The 25,714-nt window shown below is 42.2% G+C and overlaps 1 protein-coding gene across 2 annotated transcripts in view; it reads left to right on the top strand.

Moving 5' to 3' along the window:
• SHISA4 (shisa family member 4) overlaps positions 1–16,147 on the top strand; it is a 34,075-nt gene extending 17,928 nt beyond the window's left edge. For both annotated transcript variants that reach the window (XM_072137130.1, XM_072137131.1), the window contains 2 exons: positions 14,977–15,270; positions 15,394–16,147. In XM_072137130.1, coding sequence (XP_071993231.1) covers positions 14,977–15,270; positions 15,394–15,431 — 332 coding nt within the window. In that variant the 3' untranslated portion in view covers positions 15,432–16,147. The remainder of the gene's footprint in view (positions 1–14,976; positions 15,271–15,393) is intronic.
• Positions 16,148–25,714: the final 9,567 nt, after the last annotated feature.

Below are 25,714 nucleotides of genomic sequence, written 5' to 3'. Positions count from 1 at the left end.
CCACTTGTGAACATGGCCCCAGGGGCTCTACAAACACATCCTGGCACCTGAAAACTATCCTGCCTTACAAAAGCTCAATGACTCCTTCCCTTTCACGCTTCGCCATGTGCCCTGAAAGTGGGTTACATCCACCTATGCATTTTCTACTTTTATGCAGTTTATATATATTTTACAGAAATTTGAAGAAAATTTACCCACATAAAGAGTTAACAAGCTTCCTACCTGCTTTTTTGAATAGTGTGAGTGGTGAAGTTGATAGAATGGGGTGATATGTGGGGGCTTTACTTTAACAGAACTTCTAAAACACCTATAGCAGTGATGGCGAACCTTTTAGAGACCAGGTGCCCAAACTGCAAACCAAAGTCCATGTAATCATTGCAGAGTGCCAACATGGCTATTTGGTCTAAAATTACCTACAATCCCCCACTATTGGGTTTGTAAGGCAAAGTGTGTGTTGTGGGGTGGAGGGTGGGAGCAGTGAATAGCAAAGTTGCATAGAACCAGGCAGGTGAATTTACCATCAAATCACCATATATGACACATGTCTGCGGCCATATATATCTACCTCCCTTGGTCCTGAGCTCTGGGTACCTGTGCCCTGCTGTCAGTGAGGGCAGTGTAGTGCACCCTGGCATCACTGGCAGCATGGCACAGCGACAAGGGATCCAGGCCAGGGGAAGTAGATATGTGGCCATGGATATTTGTTATACAGGACAATTTGGGACTCTAAACAATAAGGATCTATAGTTGTTTAGTGTCCAAAGCTGCCTGTGTAATACACACAGAGCAGCTCCTGCTTCTATGTACTCACTGGGTGTTCTGTAAGCTCTGGACATTCTGCCTCATTCTCATGGTGTTTCCAGGCTGCAGGGGAGGAGGGGTGGGCAGATGGAGGCTACAGTATGAGAGATCGCTGGAGCTCAGTGATTAACAGGGAGATGGTACGCGTGCCCACAGAGAGGGCTGTCCGTGCCCTCTCTGGCATGCGTGCCATAGGTCCGCCACCACTGACCTATAGAAATGAAATGGCCTCTAAAATAATTGATTCTAAAAATTTTCTTAAAAATTTGAGAGAATGCTGTTCGATTTGTGATCTTTCTAGCGTCATAATAAAACAAAAGGACACTTCTGAAATGACTGCAACACAAAGCTGAAATATGGTAAATGTTAGTTACTAACTAATTTGGGTAGTAAGACTATCAGTTTGAAAACCTGAACATTTGAAAATACATGTAAATAAATGTTAAATATATCAACCAAAATTTCCCACTATTTTGAAGTACAAAATGTAACAGAAAAACACTTGGGTAAGTTAAAGCCTTCTAAAGTTATATCCGGATAAAGTGACACCTGCTGGTTTTCAAAAATAGGCCTTGGTCATCTTGGCGCAAATGAGCTTGGTCACTAAGGGATGAAAGGACACCTGTCATCAGGTCTGTGTCACTTGTCCTGTCACTACTACCTGTTGGAACAGCTCACAAGGATCCATCCCAGCCTTTATCTAGTCAATTCATACATTAATCATTGTAAACTCATCTTTTCTTTAATATGTAAATTAGGCTGATCACATGGTCACAGGCAGTGTTGTCACCCCTGTTACCCCTCCCCTCTCCTCCCCCTGCTCATGTCTGTGTGTAATGTATAGTAAAGCATTGCTAGTGTATCTGCTGACATGGTGCATCCTCCTAATACACTGAGACACAGACATCAGCTACACAAGTACCTGACATGTTCTGCTATAACATGGCTGCCTGGAGCTGTTGTATCTTTCACATACACACACAGGCTGTAGGGGGCGTGGCCACCACCAAGCACATGGAGCAGCCATAACATCATTATACAGGCTGTCAGTCATGCACTGGGGGTGTGGCTGTGCCTCCCACTCATGAATAAGCTGGACAGCTTGAACATGTTAATGACTCATTGGACATTTCACAGGTCATTTGCATACAGATTTAGGACCTCGTTGCTTAGGTTTACAGGCATGTAGAGGGACAATGAAGGGATAGAGGCAATGCTTTCTAATGGCAGTTTATGAAAATATATTTAGTTTAGAGGGTTATTTTGCATGACGGGTTCTCTTTAATATTCTATAGTGATCCAGTCAAGACTTCTAGTTATTCATGGCATTTACCACAACAGTTTACAACTTTAACAGTTTAGCTTTCAAACACTTCCTGATAAATTTCCCCCAAATCATGTCTCTATCTTCTCTGCTTCATATTGGAAATTATATAGTAGCTCTTAAGCATTGCAAGGAAACATTAATAAGATTAAAATTGATTTTAGGACACATACTGAGCAGGTATGAACAACTTTGTAAGCAATGCTTAATATTTTAAACTGAATTTTACTGTGACAACAAAGAGACGCCGATGAGATATGGATTAGCTGGACAGAAGATTTAAAGGGGTAATCTCGTCCGGGCATTCACATTCAGTTTCATTAATTCACCATATATAAACATTTCTTCAATTAGATGTTATTTTAAAAAAATTACTTGTGTGAAGATAATTTCTCATTAATGTAGTCATATGGTCCCTTAGAAACAAGACTGTGTCCTTCGATACGGCACCTCTGCTGGAGGGATTGCTCAAAAACACAAAAGGTTTTTGTATATAAAATGTCCGGGAGTTACTAAAGGTCCCACAGCCGTCCTGTGGTAATGATTGCTGAATCCAGGTGGTCAGGCAGGACTTAATAGAGCATCTCTGGCCATAGTATATAAGGCTGGAAGGAGACGCAAGTCCATCAAGTCCAACCTTTAAGAATTAAATAAATGTTTTATCCCCATAACCCGTGATATTTTTTCTCTCCAGAAAGTCATCCAGGCCTCTCTTGAACATGTACATAGAGTCCGCCATAACAACCTCCTGCGGCAGAGCGTTCCATAGTCTCACTGCTCTTACAGTAAAGAACCTTTGTCTATGGTGATGGTAAAATCGCCTCTCCTCTAGGCGTAGAGGATGCCCCCTTGTCCTGGTCACAGGCTGAGGTATAAAAAGATCTTTGGAGAGATCCTTGTACTGTCCGTTCATGTATTTGTACATTGTAATGAGGTCTCCCCTCAGCCGTCTTTTTTCTAAACTGAATAATCCCAAATTTTTTAATCTGTCAGTGTATTCTAGTTCCCCCATTCCCCTAATAATCCTGGTTGCTCTCCTCTGCACCCGTTCCAGCTCTACTATATCCTTTTTATACACTGGTGCCCAAAACTGTACACAATATTCCATGTGTGGTCTGACCAGGGATTTGTATAAGGGCAAAACTATGTCTTTATCATGAGAATCTATTCCTCTCTTGATACATCCCATTATTTTATTTGCTTTAGCAGCAGCCGCCTGGCTCTGGTCACTAAAATTAAGTTTACCATCCACCAATACCCCCAAGTCCTTTTCAGCTTCAGTTTTACTAAGTAATTGACCGTTTAGAACATAATTATACTTTTTGTTTCCATGGCCCAAGTGCATAACTTTACATTTATCTACATTAAACCTCATCAACCATTTCTCTGCCCATCCCTCAAGCTTCCACAAATCCCTCTGTAATGCTAAACTATCGACCTCAGTATTTATTACTTTACACAGCTTAGTATCATCTGCAAATATTGAAACTTGACTGTGTAAACCCACTACAAGGTCATTAATAAAAATATTAAAAAGAAGTGGCCCCAATACTGACCACTCCACTGGTAACATCAACCCAATCTGAGAATGTGCCATTAATGACCACCCTCTGTTTTCTATCACTAAGCCAATTACTTACCCAAATACACAGATTTTCTCCTATTCCCAGCAGTCTCATTTTATATACCAACCTTTTATGTGGCACGGTGTCAAATGCCTTTGAAAAGTCCAAATATACAACATCTACAGCGTCCCCCAGATCCAGTCTTGAACTTACCTCCTCGTAGAAACCAATCAGATTAGTCTGACAGGACCGATCTCTCATAAACCCATGCTGACGCTGGGTTATAAGGTTGTGCACAGTGAGATACTCCAGGATAGCATCTCTAATAAACCCCTCAAATATTTTCCCCACCACAGCAGTTAGACTCACGGGTCTGTAGTTTCCAGGATCACTATTTGATCTTTTTTTGTATATTGGTACCACATTTGCTATGCGCCATTCCTGTGGAACATAACCAGTCCTCAGTGAATCTTCAAATATTAAAAATAACGGTCTGTCTATCACCGTACATAATTCATACAGAACCCGGGGGTGTATGCCATCTGGCCCAGGTGATTTATCTATCTTAGTGGTTGAGAGGCGGCGCCGTACCTCTTCCTGGGTTAAACTGTTGACATTATAAAAAGAATTTACATTATTCCTCATTGTGTCTTTACCCAGGGGATTTTCCTGGGTAAAGACAGTTGAGAAGGCGACATTCAGTAGATTGGCCCTTTCCTCATCTCCTTCCACCATGACCCCCATGTTATTTCTAAGGGGACCCACACTCTCTGTTTTTAGTTTCTTATCATTCATATACTTGAAAAATAATTTGGGATTATTTTTGCTCTCCCTGGCAATATTTCTCTCAGTCTCTATTTTTGCGGCCTTTATCTGCTTTTTACAGGATTTATTTTTCTCTCTATAATCCTGTAATGCCTCATCGCTACCTTCACGTTTTAGCACCTTAAACGCTTTATCTTTCTCGCTTATTGCTTTCCTTACAAGACTAGTTAGCCACATAGGGTTTTTCTTGTTCCTTTTATGCTTTTTCCCATAAGGTATGTGTTTCTCACAGGACTTTTTCAGAATATATGAGAAAAAGTCCCATTTTTGTCTTTGAGAACATTATCCCAGTCTATGCCTTTAAGGTCTTCCCTTAGTTGCTGAAAATTTGCCCTCCTGAAGTTTAGAGTGTTGGTTGCCCCTTCATAGCTTCCTCGGACTGGACCACCTCACATTTTGGCAGCAATCTCGTTTCTAAGGGACAACATGGCTACATTTATGGGAAATTATCTTCACACAGGAACATTTTTTTTTTTTAATAACATTGAATTGAAGAAATGTTTACGTATGGCAAATGAATTAAATTAAATGTAAATGCCCAGATGGGAAAACCCCTTTAAGGATGGATTGTCAGTTATGGCTAATCTTTTGAGCTCGGTGTGTCAATTTGTATTATTTGTAGCTCTTATGACATAAAGTTCTCTTCCTCCAGTATTGCTTAGCGGTAACTGTGGTGGGTACAAAGGCGAGAGAAAAAAAACTCTCGGTGTCACCTCTAACACAAGTAAATGTTATAGGTTAGCCATCACTATTCTATTCTAATTTTGAAATTTATCTCAGCAATTAACTAACCCTGAAAACTATATATGATATAATAGTAGGACAGTGGATCTGCTATCGGTGTTATACAGGTGCCTAACACTAACTTGTATAGGCCAAATAAAAATTTTAAATAAAAAATCGACACCTAGCACCAATTCACACTGTACACCAAGAATCATTTTGACAAAAAATGTTATCTGTATCACTATGTTCAGAAGACAATATATGTCACTATGTTCAGAGACAAAATATATGATACATAGACATAAAACCTACATGAAAGATTCTAAGGTGTAAACCTTATAAACAAGTCTCTTTGGTTGCGTTTTTGAGATCGCAGGCTAGGCAAAAAAGGGCAGAATGGCACTGAAGTGCCCAAGTGCTCACCTCTACCAATTATAGAATAAAGAGCTAAGATACAAATAAAGATAATTCTAAAATTAAATATATCTCATATGTATATATGTGGGATATTCAGAGAGCTGAATGATTATATTTTTATTTTTCTTATGATTGGAATGAAGATGTGATTGTCATGCACTTCGTGTTAACATGTTGAATAACAATAAGTGCAAGAATGTCCTAATAAACCCCTACCAGTATATTGCCAAGCAGCTGAACACCTTCATAGTTGTATTTCTTTCATGACCCAGTTTGGTGGCATCATCCAGAAAATCAATTTTGAAGTGAGAAGTAAGCTGGTTGTATAAAGACAAGGAGGGGGGGGATTTTAACACTGAAGTGATGCTCTGTCATCATCAGAAAGCCCCCTTCACTGTAATTGATGGTCCTGAATCCAGAGACATTACTAACCCTGCAGCCAGATGCATGATGTCAATCACAGAGGTGGAGGCGTTTGTAGCACCCCACCTTGACTTCAGTGTTAACTCTCGACCTCCTAGACATTATACAACCAATTTTTATCTCACTTCAAAGTTCATTTTCTAGATGATGCCATCACACTGGACGATGAAAGAAACAAAAACTACAAGTTATTATGCTGTTTGACAATATAGTGGTAGTGGTTTATTAGGCCAATTGCTGGTGACCGATTGCCTTTAAAGGAACCCTACCTTTTGATTTGATGCATTATGAAGCAAACATAACTTGAGAATGCACTAGCTACACTGATGCAGGATCATATCTTGTTTAATCCCTAAGCTAGTGGTTTTGCTAAAAAAAAAACAATTATAACATTCAGTACCTTGGGAAAGCTGGGTCAGACTGGCTGCCTAAATAAACAAATTACATGGAGCTTGTAATACATGACTAATCAACCTGAGCTGGATCACTCATACACAGTAGCTGGGGGAAGGTGCAGCAATTTATTATTCTGCCTTCAGGCACAACCCAGGGATTACATCATCCTCTCCTGCACAGTGAATAATGTGCTAGGAGAAGGCAGAGGCAGCCACAGAAGCTTCAGAGTTTTATTATCATAATTGTATAACTGTTTTATCAGCAAAACAACTTAACCAAGCAGGCATTAACCAAGATACAATTCTGCATCAGTGTAGCTACAGCATTCTCAAGGTATGTTGCTTCATAATGCATCAAATCACTACCTTAGAGAGGGATTTCTCCAATTGTCGTTAATCAAACCGGATTGGTTTGTCTAGTTGTAGTGAGGATGAGGGGGCTGCAGTGGCAAGGGCTGAGGTAATAATGGTGTTGTAGTAGGTATCAGCAGTTTCTGCCTCAAGATTTGGTAGAATTGTAAAAGATTCAGAGCGGTTGTGGATGTCTAGATGCTTGAGGTTCCTAGTTGCGTGTATACTCTTGTGGTCTGCTTGAGTGAATGGAGAGAAGTTGTGGTGGAAGAAGTGTAAGATTGAGACAGATTACATAGGGAACAGAGGCTGGTGAAAATATGGCCCTATTTATGAGTGGCGGTGTAAGACCATTGTGAGAGGTGTCTAGAGGTAGCTGTATGAGTGGGGGTCTTGATGAGGATGTCAAAAGAGAGGAAGTGAAGAAGTCAGGTGTTAAAGTGGTCAATAAAGACTGTGGCAGGACTTGTATCAGTAGATTACTGATCATTGTAATAATAATTTGTCTTCACACATAATTAGGTGTCACATTCCATAAAAGATACAAATAGGCATCACAACAGAGAGACTTCACAGACACTACAAATACAAATATATAAGTAAAAAGATTCATAAAGACAAAAGTACATCGATGGCAGACAAAATAAAGTGAGTGCCAATTTCAGCAAACAATGGCATCTGCACCTCAATTTGTTGTTGACAAAATGAAGAACGCTAAGCATGAAAGATTTTCTATACCTTCTATCCGTTCTGCATCTTATATTAGTAAATCTCACTAAAATAACTCTTTTGTGCTTGTGCCAAGTGATAATGTGGGTGGCACTGATTATGCAATATGCCCTCCAGCTTATTCAGCATACGATGATGAAGAATAGATTCCTACTCTCCCCTTGATATCTCTCTTATGCTGCTAGCCTTCTTAAAGGGGTATTCTCATCTGGGCATTCACATTCAGTTTCATTAATCTGCCATATATATACACTCACCGGCCACTTTATTAGGTACACCTGTCCAACTGCTCGTTAACACTTAATTTCTAATCAGCCAATCACATGGCGGCAACTCAGTGCATTTAGGCATGTAGACATGGTCAAGACAATCTCCTGCAGTTCAAACCAAGCATCAGTATGGGGAAGAAAGGTGATTTGAGTGCCTTTGAACGTGGCATGGTTGTTGGTGCCAGAAGGGCTGGTCTGAGTATTTCAGAAACTGCTGATCTACTGGGATTTTCACGCACAACCATCTCTAGGGTTTACAGAGAATGGTCCGAAAAAGAAAAAACATCCAGTGAGCGGCAGTTCTGTGGGCGGAAATGCCTTGTTGATGCACTATAATGCGCCATGTCATAAAGCTGGAATCATCTCAGACTGGTTTCTTGAACATGACAATGAGTTCACTGTACTCAAATGGCCTCCACAGTCACCAGATCTCAATCCAATAGAGCATCTTTGGGATGTGGTGGAACGGGAGATTCGCATCATGGATGTGCAGCCGACAAATCTGCGGCAACTGTGTGATGCCATCATGCCAATATGGACCAAAATCTCTGAGGAATGCTTCCAGCACCTTGTTGAATCTATGCCACGAAGAATTGAGGCAGTTCTGAAGGCAAAGGGGGGTCCAACCCGTTACTAGCATGGTGTACCTAATAAAGTGGCCGGTGAGTGTACATATGTTCAATTTGATGTTATTTAAAAAAAAATGTTCTTGTGTCAAGATAATTTCTCATAAATGTAGTCCTAAGGTCCCTTGGCAACAAGACTGTTTCCCTGGATACGGCCACCTCTGCTGGAGTGATTGCACAAAGAAACAAAAAGTTTCTGAATAATAAATGTCTGAGGAGTTACTACATGTCCCACATCAGTCCTGTAGTAATGATCCCTGAATCCATGTGGTCATGCAAGACATGTCTTGCGCATGTCTGGCCACCGCTGCCAAAATGTGAGGTGGTCGTATCTGAGGAAGGGTCAACATGGCTACATTTATGAGAAATTATCTTCACACAGGAACATTTTTTTAAATAACATCCAATTGAAGAAATGTTTACATATGGCAAATGAATTTAATTAAATGTGAATGCCCAGATGGGAATACCCCTTTAATGACCTTTTTGTATTTATTCAATTCTCCAGCTGTTATGCAGGGACCACAAGCACTACAAAAAAACACAACAACTCGTAATTACCAACTCATGGCAGACTCACACTGGCGTTTTTTTTTTTTTTTTTCACATCAGTAATTTTTCATTGAACCCATTCTGGCCTACGCAGATGGGTTTTCTGTTCCAGACTTCAGTGATTTTTCACTGATGCCAAACTTTTCAATTGACTTTTTCACACTTCAGTTTTTTCCACTGATCCAATGTTGTCAGTGAACAAGAAGGACGATCCGTGGAGATCCTGCTCCTGTAGCCACTCACTGGGGACAAGTGCCTAGTAAAACATGGCATTGAAAGTTACAATATATATAATATATAGTAATTTCTTTTTCTATAAATCTTAAAGCAAGGTGGGTAAAATCTAACTTTTATTCAAATTACTCTAAAAACTTATTTTTATAACATATTAGAAAATTACATAAATTGCCAGAAACAACAATATGTTGCTAAACATCGACCTAGCAATCACGCATATAATAAATAACAGTACAACGTGATTCCTACCAAATACGAAGTGTCAGTTTGTACTTATCAGGAGGATAGCAATGTGTAAAGTAGTCCAAAAACGCTATCCTATATCACATGGAGACCCATCTGGACCTAGTGTGGTATCCAAACATATGTACGGGAAGAGCTGGAGCTATATAGTTTTGTTTGTACGTGTCAATCTCACCGTTCAAACTAAATATGTAATAGACACCCGTCATATGAGCGCAATATGAATACAGTATTGATGTACATACATATAATCAGCACTATATATATATGGTATGTTCTTACCAACTGCCACTCCAAGCAAGGAAGATTAGAAAAAGAGTAAAGGGTAGTCTTACCAGTCCTGCAGATCTCGGGTCATCAGGTACTTCCCTTCATATAGAGACCCTAAGTAACCCTTAGCTCACCAATCTCCTATAAGCGCCCAGACTCCCGTCCTCACAAGGACGGTCCACAGCTGTCCCTGTTGGATACCTTGCCCTCTCTCAAACGGTCTCCAGATAATAAAAAATCTTTCAATCCCAACGCGTTTCCTCTGTAATGATGCAGATTCATCAGGGGACAAACAATCCAGTTGGACTAATCCTCTACTGAAGAAAAGAAAAAAGATGTGAAGCTCATTCTAAAAACAACAGAGCAGTGGCCCCATTGAATATGCACCCCGGCATAATGAATACCGGATGCGTGGCTGGCGTATGCAGGACTTCTCTGCGCGTGTCCGGCTGTTTATACAGCTCGTGGCGCGTTCAGTCTGCTTGTTTCCGCCTATCCACACGTGACCTGGTCACATGATCGTCACCTGATTGAGTGAGGCGGGTCCCTGGGATCGTGACGCGAGGCCCGGAATCGTAAGTACACGCCCCGCTTCTACCCCGCTGTCATCGGCCCCAGCGATAAGACCAAAACCATCCAGAAACATATAAGTCCTTATAAGTTACGATCATTCAATTAATGACAGTTCTGGTAACAATAACAAGTACATAGTATGATATTTCCGGCAGTAATATCGCCTCGGTTAATTAGACCACTATTGGAGGCGTATATATTAAGAACTTAAACGGACAAAACAATACAGCAGCTAGACTAAGGCAATAGAGAAAAGGTTCAGTCAGGAATAAGGTGTTACTGACATAAAAGATTCCAATTCAAGCAAAGAGTATCATTAGTAATTAATTACAAGGTCAAATATAAATTGCATAATAGCCGTATTAGAACATTTTATGCAAGGTAAGTAGGGGAGATCCTATGTATCTATGAATGCAGCAAAGCTCAATGTTTCGTTCAGCCCTGCTGGTGCTACAGTTCCCAGTCTGAAAATCCACCTCGTTTCCATCTGAAGGATTTTTTTGTCCCAATTTCCTCCTCTTACGTTGCGTGGTATATGAATAATACCATGAAATCTTAGTACATTCATGTCACCCTGATGACAGTCACGGACATGTTTAGCAATGGAGGTATCTCTCGAATGTCTAATATCGGCAAGATGTTCACCGATTCTCCTCCTCAACTCACGAAAAGTTTTACCAATATATTCCAACCCACATTTACATATCACTCTATATATCACACCTTTCGTTTTGCAGTTAATGAAGGTTTTGATAAAGATCCGTTCTCCAGTCACGTTTGCCTTGAACTCTTTGGTCACTAAAATAAAGGGACATGCTGCACAACCACTACATCTGTGGGAGCCCCTCGGTCTTGCCTCATCGAGCCACGTCACTCTATTTGTGCTAGAAAAATGGCTATGAACTAGCCTGTCTTTAAGGGAACGGCCTTTTCTATAGGTGATAGACGGTGATTCACCAATGGCATCTGAGATATCTGGGTCCATCCGAAGGGTATCCCAGTGCTTGGAGATTATCTCCCTTATTTTCTCAGACCCGTTGCTGAATGTGGTAATGAATCTGGTAATACCATCGGAGTCATCTTTGGCGGTTGGAACTAGCAGAACTTCCCGGTCGCTCTTCAGAGCGTTTTGGAAGGCATTCCTCAGGATCCTATCTGGATACCCTTTTTGAAGAAACCTTATTCTCAGGTCATCTGCTTGTTTTAGAAACGTGTTCATGTCTGAACAGTTTCTACGTAATCTGAGGTATTGTCCTCGTGGTATTCCTCTCTTGAGGGGTACAGGATGGCTACTTTCCCACCTCAAGAGAGAATTGGTAGCAGTCGCTTTTCTGAATACCTCCGTATGTACAGTGCCGTCATAACCTTTGGTAAGTAGCACGTCTAAAAATGGCAATTTGTCATGACTCAAGTCAAATGTAAATTTCAAACCAATGTCATTAACATTAAGACTTTCTACAAACTCTATGAAGAGAGATTTGGGTCCCTTCCAAATCACCAGGACGTCGTCGATATATCTTAACCAAATTTCAATATATTGAAAAAACGAGTTCTCTTGTGCAAAAATGACGGTATCCTCCCACCAGCCCAGGAGCAAGTTGGCATAGGTTGGCGCACAAGGCCAACCCATAGCCGTGCCCCTGAGCTGGTGGTAGAATTTACCGTCAAACAGAAAATAATTGTGAGTAAGACAGAACAACAAAGATCTTAGCACGAAGTCATCATGCTGTCTGAATTGCGTCCCTCTTGATCTAAGAAAGTGGGAGACTGCAGACAGCCCTTTCTCGTGGGGAATTGAGGAATAGAGGGCTTCCACGTCAATTGACGCAAGAAGCCAATCCTCCTCTACCGAGACCCCATCAAGTCTTCTCAACAGATCTAGTGAATCTCGAGTGTAAGATTGAAGAGACTCCACATAGGGTCTCAATATTCTGTCTAGATAGATCCCTATATTTTGGGTGATATTATTGATCCAAAACGCTCTGAAGAGCGACCGGGAAGTTCTGCTAGTTCCAACCGCCAAAGATGACTCCGATGGTATTACCAGATTCATTACCACATTCAGCAACGGGTCTGAGAAAATAAGGGAGATAATCTCCAAGCACTGGGATACCCTTCGGATGGACCCAGATATCTCAGATGCCATTGGTGAATCACCGTCTATCACCTATAGAAAAGGCCGTTCCCTTAAAGACAGGCTAGTTCATAGCCATTTTTCTAGCACAAATAGAGTGACGTGGCTCGATGAGGCAAGACCGAGGGGCTCCCACAGATGTAGTGGTTGTGCAGCATGTCCCTTTATTTTAGTGACCAAAGAGTTCAAGGCAAACGTGACTGGAGAACGGATCTTTATCAAAACCTTCATTAACTGCAAAACAAAAGGTGTGATATATAGAGTGATATGTAAATGTGGGTTGGAATATATTGGTAAAACTTTTCGTGAGTTGAGGAGGAGAATCGGTGAACATCTTGCCGATATTAGACATTCGAGAGATACCTCCATTGCTAAACATGTCCGTGACTGTCATCAGGGTGACATGAATGTACTAAGATTTCATGGTATTATTCATATACCACGCAACGTAAGAGGAGGAAATTGGGACAAAAAAATCCTTCAGATGGAAACGAGGTGGATTTTCAGACTGGGAACTGTAGCACCAGCAGGGCTGAACGAAACATTGAGCTTTGCTGCATTCATAGATACATAGGATGTCCCCTACTTACCTTGCATAAAATGTTCTAATACGGCTATTATGCAATTTATATTTGACCTTGTAATTAATTACTAATGATACTCTTTGCTTGAATTGGAATCTTTTATGTCAGTAACACCTTATTCCTGACTGAACCTTTTCTCTATTGCCTTAGTCTAGCTGCTGTATTGTTTTGTCCGTTTAAGTTCTTAATATATACGCCTCCAATAGTGGTCTAATTAACCGAGGCGATATTACTGCCGGAAATATCATACTATGTACTTGTTATTGTTACCAGAACTGTCATTAATTGAATGATCGTAACTTATAAGGACTTATATGTTTCTGGATGGTTTTGGTCTTATCGCTGGGGCCGATGACAGCGGGGTAGAAGCGGGGCGTGTACTTACGATTCCGGGCCTCGCGTCACGATCCCAGGGACCCGCCTCACTCAATCAGGTGACCGATCATGTGACCAGGTCACGTGTGGATAGGCGGAAACAAGCAGACTGAACGCGCCACGAGCTGTATAAACAGCCGGACACGCGCAGAGAAGTCCTGCATACGCCAGCCACGCATCCGGTATTCATTATGCCGGGGTGCATATTCAATGGGGCCACTGCTCTGTTGTTTTTAGAATGAGCTTCACATCTTTTTTCTTTTCTTCAGTAGAGGATTAGTCCAACTGGATTGTTTGTCCCCTGATGAATCTGCATCATTACAGAGGAAACGCGTTGGGATTGAAAGATTTTTTATTATCTGGAGACCGTTTGAGAGAGGGCAAGGTATCCAACAGGGACAGCTGTGGACCGTCCTTGTGAGGACGGGAGTCTGGGCGCTTATAGGAGATTGGTGAGCTAAGGGTTACTTAGGGTCTCTATATGAAGGGAAGTACCTGATGACCCGAGATCTGCAGGACTGGTAAGACTACCCTTTACTCTTTTTCTAATCTTCCTTGCTTGGAGTGGCAGTTGGTAAGAACATACCATATATATATAGTGCTGATTATATGTATGTACATCAATACTGTATTCATATTGCGCTCATATGACGGGTGTCTATTACATATTTAGTTTGAACGGTGAGATTGACACGTACAAACAAAACTATATAGCTCCAGCTCTTCCCGTACATATGTTTGGATACCACACTAGGTCCAGATGGGTCTCCATGTGATATAGGATAGCGTTTTTGGACTACTTTACACATTGCTATCCTCCTGATAAGTACAAACTGACACTTCATATTTGGTAGGAATCACGTTGTACTGTTATTTATTATATGCGTGATTGCTAGGTCGATGTTTAGCAACATATTGTTGTTTCTGGCAATTTATGTAATTTTCTAATATGTTATAAAAATAAGTTTTTAGAGTAATTTGAATAAAAGTTAGATTTTACCCACCTTGCTTTAAGATATATTCCCCCTTAGGTGGTAGGTACAGCCGACTGCTCGGACTAACTCACACGGTGACTGTGGCAATTGGTTCATTTGGTATAATTTCTTTTTCTATAAAACCTATTTCTTATACAAAAACTCTTTGGCAGTGTAGTACTATGCTCTGTGGGGACTGGTGGTGCAAAAAATGGGTCTCCTGGTGACAGGTTCCCTTTAAAACAGTGATTCACAGTGAGGGGCATACGGAGTGGCTACTATGCATTATGTTGATAATATTGTCCAGTATACTAGTAGGTTCACCTAGCTAAAACCATATTGCACATACACTGTGTATTAACATCAAGTTTCTGTGATATTTGTCTCGCAGAATAAGTAGCTGTATTCACCAAGTGTCTGCAGTACACTTAGTGATATAAAAAGCATTCTATTGTTACGATCTCTGGTAAAGTGATATAAAAATATTATAGCAGGGGGCATCCTCAAGGGGTTTTGGGGATGTATTGGGTTAATGTTTGTACTGTCAATGTAGAGAACAATCTTGTTTTTTTTTATGTTTTAGTGCAAGAAACCCAGATGTCTGGTATGTCTCAGCATCCATCATATCATACCCAGCCTTTATATCCTACGCAGCCTTCATATCCTACGCAGCCGCCATATCCTATGCAGCCACCATATCCTATGCAATCTCCTTACCCTATGCAGGCTCCTTATCCTTCACAACCACTATACCCAATGGACCCTAAGTTTGCTTCGTCTCCACCAGCATATGAACCTGTTCCTTTGTATCCACCAAGTGGACCAGATGTCCAGTTCCCTTTATACCCACCCGGGCCTCCTATGTACAATCCAAATGGTAAGAGATACTCTCACACACAAATATGTATGTATATATGTTACATTTTATTTATTTTTGTGTGTGTGTGTGTGTAAATACTTTACATCAAACTATTTTACATCTCTTCTTTTTTTTCCTTAGTTGCTCCTCCAAACACAATGCACAGTCCTGGAGTATGACTACGCAAAAGGGCAAAATTGGATTTCACTGGTCTGTGTCCTCATTAAATTTTAGAATATCTCAGAGGGCTGCCTCTTATTTATTTTTTTATGTATATTTTATCACATATACTGTCTATAACCACTGTACTACCATGTTATGAAAACTGTATATCCTCCTGTTTGTCCCTATTTTATCACTGAGTTGCATGGACATATATGTTGAATAGAGATGGGCGGCCTGAACTTTAATTTCGTGTGCAATATGCCTGAGGGAACACCTGGACCCAAACTTTCATCACTTATCTGTAATGTTGAAAAATGTTCATTTCCACTTCTGTTTATTTGATACATTGGCAGATTTCATTTCCTATATTTGGTTTTGTGAACTAACTTAAGCCTCTGACTGTTTTAGTCAGTGTATTTTGATGGCAAATAAATATGTTCACATTTTTTAATGATGATGGGTCATGTTACTTCAGCAGCGCAACCTTGTCACTCCTATACATGTAATGTATATGAATTTGACATATTTGCCAAAGGCAAGGATCTCACCTGAATGTACGCAGCCTATTACAGTGGCTGGAGTGGTAAGTTTTCTTTGCCATACATAAAAACGAATGTAGGTGGTAAATTATTTATGCAAATTAAATTTTACTTTGATAAGGTATGATAATGTGCTGGTATGTCAACCGTAACAACCGTTATTGTCATAATAAATTTAAAAGTTGTTTTAATTCTTAACTGCAATTTTCTTGTCCAAACTGTTTTTGAAATGGTAAAAGTAATTACACTGCTGCCCAGCCCTATTAATAGAATCACTAGGTCACATGTACAAAATAGTAAGGGATATTGCTGATTGCCTAGAATATAAAGTATACATTATACCTCATTTTTACTGTCCTCTGCACCAGATCAAAGTGATACTACAACATTTCTGATTATTGAATCTGTTGTTTGGTTTGGAGCCACAATTGTCTCCTAGCTATGGATCAGTAGTCTCATTTTATCCTCTTCAGGACAAGCCTATATTTGTTAATTCCTGCCAACCTTGGCCCAGAAGATTTGAATTTTCCGTTGATATTTCTCAAATTAGTGGTTGTTTCTTTTTTTGCAGTACTTTGGTATTTTTCCTAACTCTTTTAAAATTCTACATTCTACATTGTAAGGACCATACCTAAATGTATTAAGAAATAGGTTTTTTTTTCTACTTCATAACAGCAACCGGTTGTGGCTGTGGCACATGGTTTTGTGGGGAAATATCAAAGCACCAACAATTTTGCAAATGCAGCAGAATTTTGGTGCATTTTTTACTCCCAGTAAGAAAGACATTATAAACCACATCATCACTAATATCAAAGCAAAAAATGGAAATCCATAGCAGCTCCCTGACCTACACAATAATCCTCTACCATCTGTGTAAGTAAGATCCAAACCAAGACTCTCCAATCAAGAACCCTGGTTCGACGTGATATGCTGTGGACCAGCAGAAGCATAGATCCTGTGAAAATAGGTTAGTTCACGGCATAAAAAGCATTACACTGGTGGTTAAAAATTCCATTTAGCATTAAAAATGGCATTTTAACCACCCAATGTAACACTTTTATGAAGTTGGCATAAAGAAGTCAGGTTTTTTACAGGAGTGCCTTGAACAAACCTTTTTTATTGGATTATGAACAGCAGGGCAAAGTAAAATTGGCAACTATATTCCAGCTTGCAGTACAAGGATCAAAAGCTCACCACTACACAAACGCCCCACCCATTTAAACCACCACATACAGGATCTCCCTGAAGCCCTTAAAACCCCCAAAGCAGCAGTCATCGGATTTTCAATCCACCTCATATTCTCTCAAACTTAGGCCCCATGCACACGACCATATAAAAAGGGAATGGAATAACCAAGTGCTCGGCTTTGGGAAAATGTCTGTCTCTCAGAGGCTATAGATTAGGGGAGGGGTACAAGGCAAGGCTGGCCCCTGTCCCCCCTCTTCTTGATAGCTATAGAACCCCTGGCTAGTCTTATAAGAAATGCACCAGAAATACAGGGTTTCCCTATAGCAGTGATGGCAAACCTTTTCGAGATCGAGTGCCCAAATGACAACAATAACCCACATATTTATTGCAAAGTGCCAACACAGCAATTTAAGCAGTAACTCTCTGTTCTACCACAAATTCAATAGAAGAAGACCATCATCAATAAACTGCACCTGCCCATACCTTCTCACTCTTTCTACAGGCCGAAGAAGCCGAGCATGTGTTGCTTTGAAATAACACTTTGAGAGAGGCAGCTACATTGCCCGTGTAAGAGGCGGTGAATTTTTTAAGTCATGCCTGGTCAACTCACTGCTGGGGAAATGTGGCCTGGGTGCCCACAAAGAGGGCCCTGAGTGCCAACACTGCCCTATAGGCACCAGAGAGGAGTGTATGTACGTTGATGACGCCCTGTTATACTTGGGAGATGTTGATAACTCTATAGGACCGGTCATGAGGTGATTAGGCAGTTTGGTGATAGGTCGGGCCTAAGGATTAATTGGGACAAGTCATCAATTCTGCCTTTAGCTGCACTTTCACCGTACTCTCCAGTTCATGCACTGCCCCTACGGATAGTAGGAAAATTCAAGTACCTTGGCATCATGGTGTCTCCAGACCCCAGGGACTATACAGGCGGTCCCCTGCTTAAGAACACTCGACTTACATACGACCCCTAGTTACAAACGGACCTCTGGATATTGGTAATTTATTGTACTTAAGTCCTAGGCTACAATAAACAGCTATAACAGTTATCACTGGTGTCTGTAATGAAGTTTTAGTGTTAATCCTGATTCTTATGACAACCCAACATTTTTAAAATCCAATTGTCAGAGAGACCAAAAAAGTTCTGGCTGGGATTACAATGATAAAATATACAGTTCCGACTTACATACCAATTCAACTTAAGAACAAACCTACAGACCCTATCTTGTATGTATGCCTGTATAGAGGATAATTTAATGCCCCTTGTTGAATAAATGATAAGGTAAATACATTGTGTAGACTGCCTCTATCGATGATAGGTAGAGGAAACCTAATAAAAATGATACTTATGCCTCCGCTGCTTTATATTCTTCACCCAAATAAAATATGGGTGAATACCATACCATTTAGGGTGTTCTATAGCATACAGAGTATGTTCCGTGAACTGCTATGGAAAAAGGGGCACCCTAGGATTAAAATAGAAACCCTGCAGAGGGTCAAAGATAATGGGGGACTGGCTAAACCCAATCCATGGATTTATTTTCTAGCAGCACAGGCACAACAGCTAAGAGGATGGGCGGAGAGTGTGGAGGGAGCAGGGTCCAGTGCCAGATTGATGTCCTCAATGACTGGCATGATACCGTCAATTGCAGCAGTGGAGGTAGGGAAAACAGGAACAACTAATGGATTAAGGTGCCCGATTTTGACCCTATTATCAAAGACCTGGTCCGAGATTAAAAGTATGTTGGGAATTCAGGGTCACGGTGAATACTTCCCTATTTGGCATAACCCACAGCTTCCTGAGATGTTCAGACTGTTCATTCCTTTCACCTACCACATACGTAGTTTTATAAATTTCCAAAATAAGACATGCATATGAAAAGACGATAAGATACGGAGTAATCCAAACCTCAAATCACTGTGTCTTAAAATTAGCAGTGGGAGGGGGCTTATATCCAATATTTACTCTAGTCTTCTGGAAGAGTACCTGAAAGAATATCCCCTCACTATAAGGGAAAAATGGGAAGCAGATGTGGGGGAAAATTTCAGACTTCCTAGGGGGGAAACCATTCTTGTCTCCGTCAGAAGCCCAACGATTATCCCAGATCCATCTCCTGCATAGGGTGTATAAGGCACCAAGTCTACTCCATAAAATAGGAGTGCGCTCTGACTAATGCTGCTCCAGATGTTCGACCCCAGATGCCAAGCTGCTAACACATATTATCAGTGGATCTGGAGCCTGACCCGAGGGTCTGCTTGTTGGGATTGATTGAAAACAATACTATAGAGGAGTTACTCTGTTATGTACACAAAAATTACTATATTTGGCATGCAAATCCATAGCGGCTTGGTGGATCCAGACCTCGGCTCCTACAATGCAGGAGTTTATAAATAAAGTCAACAACATAATTAGATTGGAATGGGGGGGGGGGGGGTACTTAATAAGGAAATGTCCCAAAAAAATTTGATAAGCTATGGGGAAGGTGGATGGATACGCCGGGGCTTCCGAATAGATCACTGATAGATTTGCGAGGTAGCTCTCACTACCTAATGATGATGTTGAGAGCATAAAGGTAGGGCAACCTGGTAACCATGAGTGATACAAGGCTACTTACTCTCTATTGACAAGAACTAGGCTTTCATCTGTCTGTTGTAGGGAAAAGGGCGGGGGAGGGGAGTTTGGGATGTTTTATCGTTTGTCTTTTGTGTAACAGTGTGTTTGTTTATTGTGTTAAAAAATCACAATAAAAATGTTTTGATCACAAAAAAGGGGGAATAGAATGGTATATCACTCCTGCTGCACATTTATCTTCAGCGGTCTGCGGTTTGCTGCTGGGGAAATGTCATGTGGGTTGTAAGACTAGATTCCAGGAAGCCTCGGAGAGGGAGTTCCAGCAGGCATTTTTGGAGTAGGAGTGGTCAAGATCCATGGCGTTCACCCATAAAGCTTTGATATCTTGTTCATTACAGGAGACAAGTTACAAGATTTTGTCGCAATGGTACGGAACACCGTCCGTTTAACACAGGTTTTACCCCTCAGTATCTATAAAGATATAGAGCATGACCTATTTTCCACCATATTTCCATTCCATTTGTCTCATATATGTCAATGGTAACGTATAAAATACGGACTCCATACGGTTGTGCACCATTTGCTGCCGTATATATACATGCAGCACCCAGAACCAGTGGGTGCATTCTGTCAGCCATCCATCATTTGCCAGCCAACCAAATTTTATACAGATGCGGTACGGAAACAGTGCATTATGTTGCCATACTATTGCAATACGTCCCTTATTTACGGCCAGAATACAGCTGTATATACAGAACAGAAAAGACCATACAGTCTTGTGCACAAGGTATTATAGTGACACTACCTATTAGCATATAATTTTTATTGTGAAGCACATATTTATAAATAAAAAGAACCCAACACTTCAGGACAGGTTGATCAAACACCTTCCAGGCACAATATAGTGCTAATCTGCAAAAAGTTTTCTGATCATAGCCATTGATGGTACCCATACCTGATACTCAGATCCTGGGAGACAAGATCATAGGAAAATCATAATGATCACTCCAAAAACGTCAATATCCTCAGACTAAAATGGGCAAACCCCACTGACTGTTGTGTTGGAAACGGCTTCAATGATCAAGAAGGGATCGTTGAAGGTAAGTGCTAAAAATTAGAGATTGGGGCCAATGATTCTAATGTGTTTGAGTGAGCTCATCGCCACGCCAGCATAATCTTGTAGCTATCCTGCACCAGAGACTGGGCTACAGCACTGAGTCATCTGAGGTGCAGGGAGTCCTGCCAGCAAGCCCCACTGCCAGAGAAGGTCCACACACAGCCCAACCTCCACCATAACCTCTGGACCACGAGTGGCGTGAATTGCAGGTGCCATAGTGAAAGGCAGCCCCAGAGGAGACCCACATAGACACCAGGATATCACTGGGGTAAGAAATTGCACCTCTGCTGCCGGTCACAGGGAGAGGTGAAGAGTGACTTGGGGCCCCATAGGATTACTACACTACCTGGGGAAGAGGACAGAGGCAGAAGTCTTAACCCCTGCAACATTAACCCCTGCTAGGACGCTCCAGTTTGTACTTTAGGTCTCAGTACGTCCTGAAAGCTGGAAGCCCATGTATTCTAAAGCTGCCACAGCCTAGACCAGTGGTAGCACAATTGAAACTTATGGTACAGCTGGGATCAATAGGTTACTGCTTAAATATGCTGCTACTACATGTGAAGTCCTCCTCCTTCTACTTTAGGTATTTCTATGGGAATGTGCTATTGTATGAACTTTTATTTTTTTTATTTAAAGAAAACATTTTTTACTTTTTTCTAATTTTTTTAACATTTTCTTTTTAATACTGGAAGAAGCCTAGATTTGGTAAGCCTCTGCACTGCAATATTAATGTATCTGATGTAAGCTGGCATTGGGCAGTCCCGTAGCTCTTATCTGACCCTGTGGCTGCCAAGGAAAGGATTGGTTCCCCCGGCCTGGGGGTCTGAACCACAGGGGAGGCCTCTTACACACTGTGGTCGTGATTGACTGTGGCATGTAAATGATTAAAGGGGTATTCCCACAAAGACAAGTTTTTTAAATGTACTCAGGATAACAAAATAGCACATTCTCTAATTCATTGTTCTTAACAAAAGTGCAGCATTTCACAGAGTTCAACCTGTCTCTATCAGTCCTGTTGTACACAATTTCAGTTGCCCCTAGACATGACCCTCTAACTTCTGATTTGGGGTTGGCCGCCATATTGGATTTCTGTGTGAGGCCGTGGAGCTGAGATTATCTCTTTCTGCTCCCTGCACTGTAGCCCTGCCCCTGCAGTCCAGGATGCAGCTCAAACTGACACAGAATCTGAGTTCCTTGAGAACTACAAGCTACAGATAGATAAGTTTTACAATCTTTGATCCTGGTGGTAGATTTCCTTTAAAGGAAATCTACCACCAGAATCAAGGATTGTAAACCAAGCACACTGACATACTGGTGTGTTCTCTCTGGCAGGGAATTTATCTGGGAAGGCGGCAGGCCAGCATCAATTATCGGGAGCCGCAGAGACCGCCGCTGGAGCCAGGAGAGGCGAGTTCCGCTGTGTAGGGGCTTCAGGGGCACACGGAGTTACACAGGTGCAACTGCGACCTGGGAAATGGGTCGCAGAAGCACCCCTTGGGCCTCCCCCTCTTCTTAGACTGGAGTAACCTGTGAAGTAGAGTACGATCCAGGATGTTGTCCTCAGGCTCCCAGGATCTCTCCTGTGACCTGAACCCCTTCCTTGACTTCATAGACATTGTTGGAATGAGCCACTGGATTACGAGGAGCTATTTGTTGGGAGAAACAATTCAAGATGACAGGTTTCAGCAGGGAGACGTGGAAAGAATTCGGGATGCGAATGGTTGGAGGAAGGTGGAGCTTATACGCAACTGGATTAATACACTGCAACACCCGGAATGGTCCCAGGAAACGTGGACCCAGTTTGTTACTGGGGATCTTCAACCAAACATACCTGGAGGATAGCCACACTTTATCTCCTGGAGAGAAGATGGAAGGAGACCTGTGTTTCTTATCAGCCTGAGTTTTGGTGTGGGCGGACGCCAGAAGCAGAGACTGACGAGGAGGACGTGGGTGTCTCCCATACACAACAAAGAAAAGGGCAGCACCGGAAGACTCAGAGTCCAGGGAGTTGTAGGAGAACTCTGCCCATAGAAGCAGAGTGGACCAGTCGCCCTGTTGGGCGGAGACAAAATGGCGTAGATAGCAGCCTAAGATCTGGTTAACCCTCTCGACTTGTTCATTAGACTGAGGGTGATACGCTGAAGAAAAGTCCAATTTCACCTGTAGTTGGCTGCACAGAGAACCCCATAACCATTCCGGAGGGATGATATGCCGAGGAGCCGGTTCTTCCCCAATAACATCAGAGGCACGAGGGAGAGCTTCTGCCTTAACATTCTTCTCAGCAAGACGAAAATGGATAAAAAAAATTAAAACGTGAAAAGAAAAGGGACCAGTGGGCTTGACATGGATTGAGACACTGAGCTGTCTGGAGGTACAGCAGATTCTTCTGATCAGAATATACGCTGACCAGGTGATAAGCTCCTTCCAGAAGATAGCGCCACTCCTCCAAGGCAAGTTTAATAGCCTGGAGTTCCCGATCTCCTATGTAGTAATTCCTCTCAGCCTCAGAGAAGCTTTTAGAAAAAAAAATGCAAGTAAGCGTTTGGCCTTTGGGCCCTTTCTGAATGAGCACAGCTCCAGCACCTACCGAGGAGGCGTCAACCTCAAGCTGGAACGGTTTCACTAAATCTGGCCGTGTCAGTCTGGGATCAGCGCTTTTTCTAGTTAAGGCCACAATGGAAGATACGAGGGAAGAGAAGTGAGGAATGAATTGCTTGTAATAATTTGCAAAGCCCAGGAATCTCCGTATGGCACAAAGTCCCACTAGGCAAGGCCACTGAAGTTCCGCAGACAACTTCGCTGGACACATCTGTGGCCTTTATCGGAGATGATGTATCCGAGAAACAGAAGACTCCTCTGATGGAACTGGCACTTCTCCAGTTTGGCTTAGAGACGGTTGGCCCATAGGCGCCTAAGTACTTGCCATACATGATCTTGATGAGACTCCAGATCAGAAGAGAACACCAAGATGTCATCTTGTAGACTACAACACAGGTGTATAGCAGGTCTCTGAAGATATCATTAACAAATTCCTGAAATACTGCAGGCGCATTGCACAGTCCAAAGGGCATGACCAGGTACTCAAAGTGCCTGTCTGGTGATCAATGGCAGCGGGTTCTTCACCGCCACTTTATTGAGCACCCTTTAATCAATGCAGGGGCGGAGAGATCCATCTTTCTTGGCCACAAAGAAGAAACCAGCATCGGCAGGAGAAGAGGATTTGCGGATGAACCCCTGCTGCAGATTCTCCTTGATATAGGCCGACTTGGCCTCTGTTTCAGGCACGGACAGCAGGTAATCTCAACCTCATAGAGGAGATGTGCCCGGCAGAAGTTCTATAGGGCAAACGTATGGACGATGCGGTGGTAGGGTCTCCGCATGCTTTTCAGAGAAGACATCAGCATAGTCGTCATAAGTAGCGGGAAGACCCTTCAAAGACTTGAGAGAAGGACTTAGAAGTGCGATACTGAACAGGGTCAGGGAGAATCTGTCCACTGACTGAAGAGATGAGCAGGGGCTTCTCGAGGCGGATCACTGGGGTGTGATACTGCGAGACCAGGGCAGCATCCAGAAAGTTTCCTGCAGATCCGGAGTCCAAGAAGGCACACACTTGAAACTGTCTACTGGTGCCAACACTGAAGAGCACGGGAATGACCAGACGAGAAGCTTTGCACACACATAGGGTCGCTTCTCCCACGAAACCTAGGTGCTGGCGTTTCCCGAACATTGGGAACGAAACAGACACGACCCAATGAAGTGCTCCAGGCTGGCGCAATACAGGCAGAGGTTACCCTGACGTCTTCTGGAACGCTCTTGGGAGGAGAGTCTAGCTGCATCCACTTGCAAAAGCTCCTCTGCAGACGGTATGGCCGGAGGCTGGAGCGGCCTTTGGAAAGCAGAAGCAAGGCGGGGTAGACGTTGTGGACGGCCTTGGGGTTGCTCATGATGTAACTCCTCGGTATGCTCCATAAACCGCACGTCAATCCGAGTGGCCAAGGTGATGAGACCTCTCAGGGTAGACGGCAGGTCATGAGCGGCCAAAGTGTCCTTAACTTGAGGAGAGAGACCTTTCCTGAAGGCTGCGGGCAAGACTGCGTCGTTCCAAGAGAGTTCCACGCTGGAGACATAGGAACGCAGGAGACACTGGAACGCAGGAATATCGCTAGGGAGCTTTTTCTAAGGCTGTGAGGCACAAAGATCCAGCAAGGGTCACAGGAAGGGGCAGGAATTTATCTGGGAAGGCGGCAGGGCAGCGCCAATTATAGGCGGGCTGGCTCTTTAAATCTTTGCAAGCCGGCGCATACACGCTCTAGGAGATGCAGAGACCGCCGTAAACACCCTAGGCCCCCTGGCTGTACTTGGTGATTACATAGGCCCCCTGGCTGTACTTGGTGTATCTTACCCTCCTGTTACACCCTGCCTGTGCTTGGACCTACTTACCTTGTGACATAGGCTTCTGACAGGTTATATAGTAAGGGTTGCTTCACTTGTTTATTATACTCTTGTATTGCATGTTGACTTTTTTGTTTACAAAGTTTGTTTACATAACAATTTGACATAGGCTTTTGACAGGTTATATAGTGAGGGTTGCTTCACTTGTTTATTATACTGTTGTATTGCATGTTGACTTTTTTTGTTTACACCATGTAAATTTCTAACAGCCAGAGGGGGTTTGTGAGGTTGACTATATTGTACTCACCTCACCGAGTCGTGTACAGTGTGCTTCATTGCACCTTTTAAGTGTTTTTATGTTTTTGAGGTCTTGTGTCATTATATTTGTTCTAATAAAGATTGCTATTATTGACAATTGCTGGGCTGGTATGACACTCTCTTTCTTTCTCGCTATATTTATTATTATAGTGTCTATGGCCTAAATATAAG

The sequence above is a fragment of the Engystomops pustulosus genome, chromosome 2, assembly GCF_040894005.1.
Source record: "Engystomops pustulosus chromosome 2, aEngPut4.maternal, whole genome shotgun sequence".
Classification (NCBI taxonomy): Eukaryota; Metazoa; Chordata; class Amphibia; order Anura; family Leptodactylidae; genus Engystomops; species Engystomops pustulosus.
The sequence above is the reverse complement of the archived record's forward strand: the minus strand, read 5'-3'. Positions and strand labels throughout refer to the sequence as shown.